Source organism: Orycteropus afer, unplaced genomic scaffold (assembly GCF_000298275.1).
Source record: "Orycteropus afer afer isolate SDZICR_OR568_19922 unplaced genomic scaffold, OryAfe1.0 scaffold00166, whole genome shotgun sequence".
Classification (NCBI taxonomy): Eukaryota; Metazoa; Chordata; class Mammalia; order Tubulidentata; family Orycteropodidae; genus Orycteropus; species Orycteropus afer.
The window spans coordinates 1903214-1906633 of NW_006921753.1; the positions used below are offsets into that span (position 1 = coordinate 1903214).

Sequence of the window (3420 nt, forward strand, 5' to 3'; positions counted from 1 at the left end):
TGGGCAATCCTACTTCCGTAGTGATACTGCCTCGGAAACCCAAGGAGGGGTCGCTATGAGTCGGGGCCGACTCGATGGCACATAACAACAACAACAAATCTTGCCTTTAGCCTGATTTTCTTTGCATCAGTCCAATTTAATTTTAACTTTTATAAAACAGCTTTATTGAAGTATTATTGACATAAAATAAACTGCACATATTTGTGAAGTGCTAGTAATGTACATACATGTGAAAGCATAACCACAATTCAGATAATGAAAATATCTATTTGAAAGTTTCCTTGTGGTCTTTTATAATCTCTCCTTCCTGATGTTTCTCACTCCCTGAATCCTTTCCTTCCCCAACTCAGTCTCCAGGTAATCACTAATATGATTTCTGATACTATAGATTAGATTGTATTTTCTAGAATTTTATAAGATGGTATCATATAGTATATGTTTCTTTTCTCTGTCTCATTTCGTTCAAAATCATTATTTTGAAATTAATCTATGTTGTGTTATTGTTATTAAGTGCGATTGAGTTGGCTCCAACTCATAATGACCCTGTGTACAACAGAACAAAACACTGCCCAGTCCTGCACCATTCTTAGAATATTTGTTATGCTTGACCCCATCATTACAATTACTGTGTCAATCCATCTCATTGAGGGGCTTTCCCTATTTTGCTGACCCTCTATTTTACCAAGAATAATATCCTTCTCCAGGGAATGGTCTCTTCTGACAACATGATCAAAGTATGTGAGATGAAGTCTGGCCATTCCTACTTCTAAGGAACATCCTTGATATACTTCTTCTAAGCCAGATTTGTTTATTCTTCTGCCAGTCCATGGGATTTTCACTATTCTTCACCAACACCACAATTCAAAGGCATCAGTTCTTCAGTCTTCGTTATACATTATCCAGCTTTCAGATGCATATGAGGCTAAAGAAAATATGGCATGAGTTAGGCATGACTTAGTTTTCAAAGTGACATCTTCTCTCTGAAACTCTTTAAAGAGCTCTTTTGCAGCAGATTTGGCCAGTGCAAGACGACATCTCATTTCTTGATTGCTGCTTCCATGCATAATGATTGTAGGCGTAAGTAAAACGAAATCCCTGAAAATTTCAGTCTTTTTTTCCATTTATTGTGATGTTGCTTTTTGGTCCAGTTATAAATATTTTTGTTTTCTTTATGTTCAGGTGTAACCCATACTGAAGACTGTAGTCTTTGATCTTCATCAGTAAATGCTTCAAGTCTTCTTCACTTTCAGCAAGCAAAGTTTGTGTCATCTGCATGGCAGGTTGTTAATGAGTCTTCTTCCAATCCTAATGCTGCATTCTTCTTCATACAGTCCAGCTTCTCAGATTATTTGCTCAGCATACAGTTTGAGTAAATATGGTGAAAGGATACAACCCTGACACACACCTTTCCTGATTTTAAACCATGCAGTATCCACTAGTTTTGTTCAAATTACTGCCTCTTGCTCTATGTACAGATGCTTCAAAAGTACAATTAATATTCTGGAGTTTCCATTCCTTGCAATGTTATTCTTAATTTGTTATGATCCACACAGTAAAATGCTTTTGCATAGGCAATAAAATACAGATAAACATCCTTCTGGTATTCTTTGTTTTCAGCCAAAATCCATCTGACACCAGTAATGATATCCCTTTGTCCATGCCCTCCTCTGAATCCAGCTTAAGTTGCTGACAGCTCCCTGTCAATATACTGCTGCAGGCATTTTTGAATTATCTTCAGTAAAATTTTACTTACATGTGATATTAATGATAATATCTACCACTCGTCTCTCAGTTTCTTGTACTGTGGCTTATGTTTTGCTGTGATGCTGGAAGTTATGCCACTGGTATTTCAAATAACAGTGGGGGACTGGTTTCGGTGGAGCTTCCAGACTAAGACAGACTGGGAAGAAATACAAGGCCATCCACTTTTGAAAAAAATTGGCCACTGAGAACCTTAATTTTCTTCTGAGTGGTTGTTGTTGTTATGTGCTGTCGAGTCAGACCTGACTCATAGGGACCCCTCCTTGGGCTTTCGAGGCAATATCACTATGGAAGTAGATTGCCCAACCTTCCTTCCACCAGTGGCTGGTGGATTTGAACCGCCAGCCTTCTGGTTAGCAGTCAATTGCCTTAGGCACTATGCTACCAGAGCTCTGGCTTTTGAGTGGAGAGTAGGTAAATTGAATCCACATTGAAGCACTCCTTTGTTTACTAAGTAACATCCATTGTGTGGATATACCAGAATATGTTAATCCACTCAACTGTTAATGGATGTTGTTTCCAAATCAAGCTACTATGAACATTCATGTATCCCAATTTCTGTATTTTTGAGATTTGAGATTCAGGATCAATGCTCTTCACTTCATTGAGTGACAACAGAAAAACAAGATCAGTTTAGCCAAACTTGATTGGGAGCAAGTTTTAGGTAGTAAGGGGTTAATGTGATTCTGCCAAGTCAGTTGATATGCCGCTGACAGCTGCCTTGGCTTCCGACTGCATTGTGTTTCCTGACTAAGTGAATCATGTCAGGACTTTTAGAAATATCATGGTTCAGTGTTGAACACAGTAGCTGATTTATGGATGCCTTGAAAGACAGACTCAGCCTCCTAATAGCAAGGACGTGATGTGACAGGATTACACTGCTAATGTTCCCTGTGAGCTGACCCCAGGGTCTGGCTGTTTTCTAGCCTTTGAAACTCAAGCTTGTTATACTTATAATTTTACAAAAAATTTTTTGTGCTCCAGCCCTCAGCTATGTATCTAGGCCAAATTCTTGTTTTCAAAGTTTTGCCAACACACAGTATCTCTTTTTTTCACACCAATTCAAGCTACTGCCATTGAATCTGTTTTCTGATTTGGCCTGCCCTCTCTTCTCTTGGGAGGCATTAACACATGACTGACATAACTAATAGAGGGCAAAAATTGATTGCACAGGTTTGGGTCTAGAATATGGATTTAATATTGTCTTTTTTACAAGTATTCTATAAGCTGTAAGAATAAACTGTGAATATTGACCAATTATTTTCTAAAGACTTGCAGATTTCTTTAAGCTGTTTAATTGATAGTTTTCTCTATAGATATTCTCCTGTTGTCTGCAGATCCCTCTTACTTTCACCTTTGCTTTCTGGGAATTGTTGCTGAGAAGAGCTTGGACGATGCTGAAGAAGTATTGGCCACGGTTGTAAGGCTCACTAGTTTTCAAAACAAAGTTGGGTAACAATAATGAGAAATGAAAGGCAACATCTTATACCTCTGCTCTTCCTAAGGGACAGGGAGAAGCAACCTTCCTTGCCCTGGTTGGAGGGTGTGGAGAGCTGCTTCTTTCCAAGGTTTAGGAGCTCTGGTAGCATAGTGGCTAAGACACTTGCCTGCTAACCAGACGGCTGGCGGTTCAAACCCACCAGCCACTCCTCGGAAGGA

The 3420-nt window shown here is 39.0% G+C and overlaps 1 protein-coding gene across 1 annotated transcript in view; it reads left to right on the plus strand.

Moving 5' to 3' along the window:
* Positions 1-3420, plus strand: part of MYH15 (myosin heavy chain 15) — a 214061-nt gene that overhangs the window by 3975 nt on the left and 206666 nt on the right. The window contains 1 exon segment of the mRNA XM_042781754.1: positions 3078-3181. Coding sequence (XP_042637688.1) covers positions 3078-3181 — 104 coding nt within the window.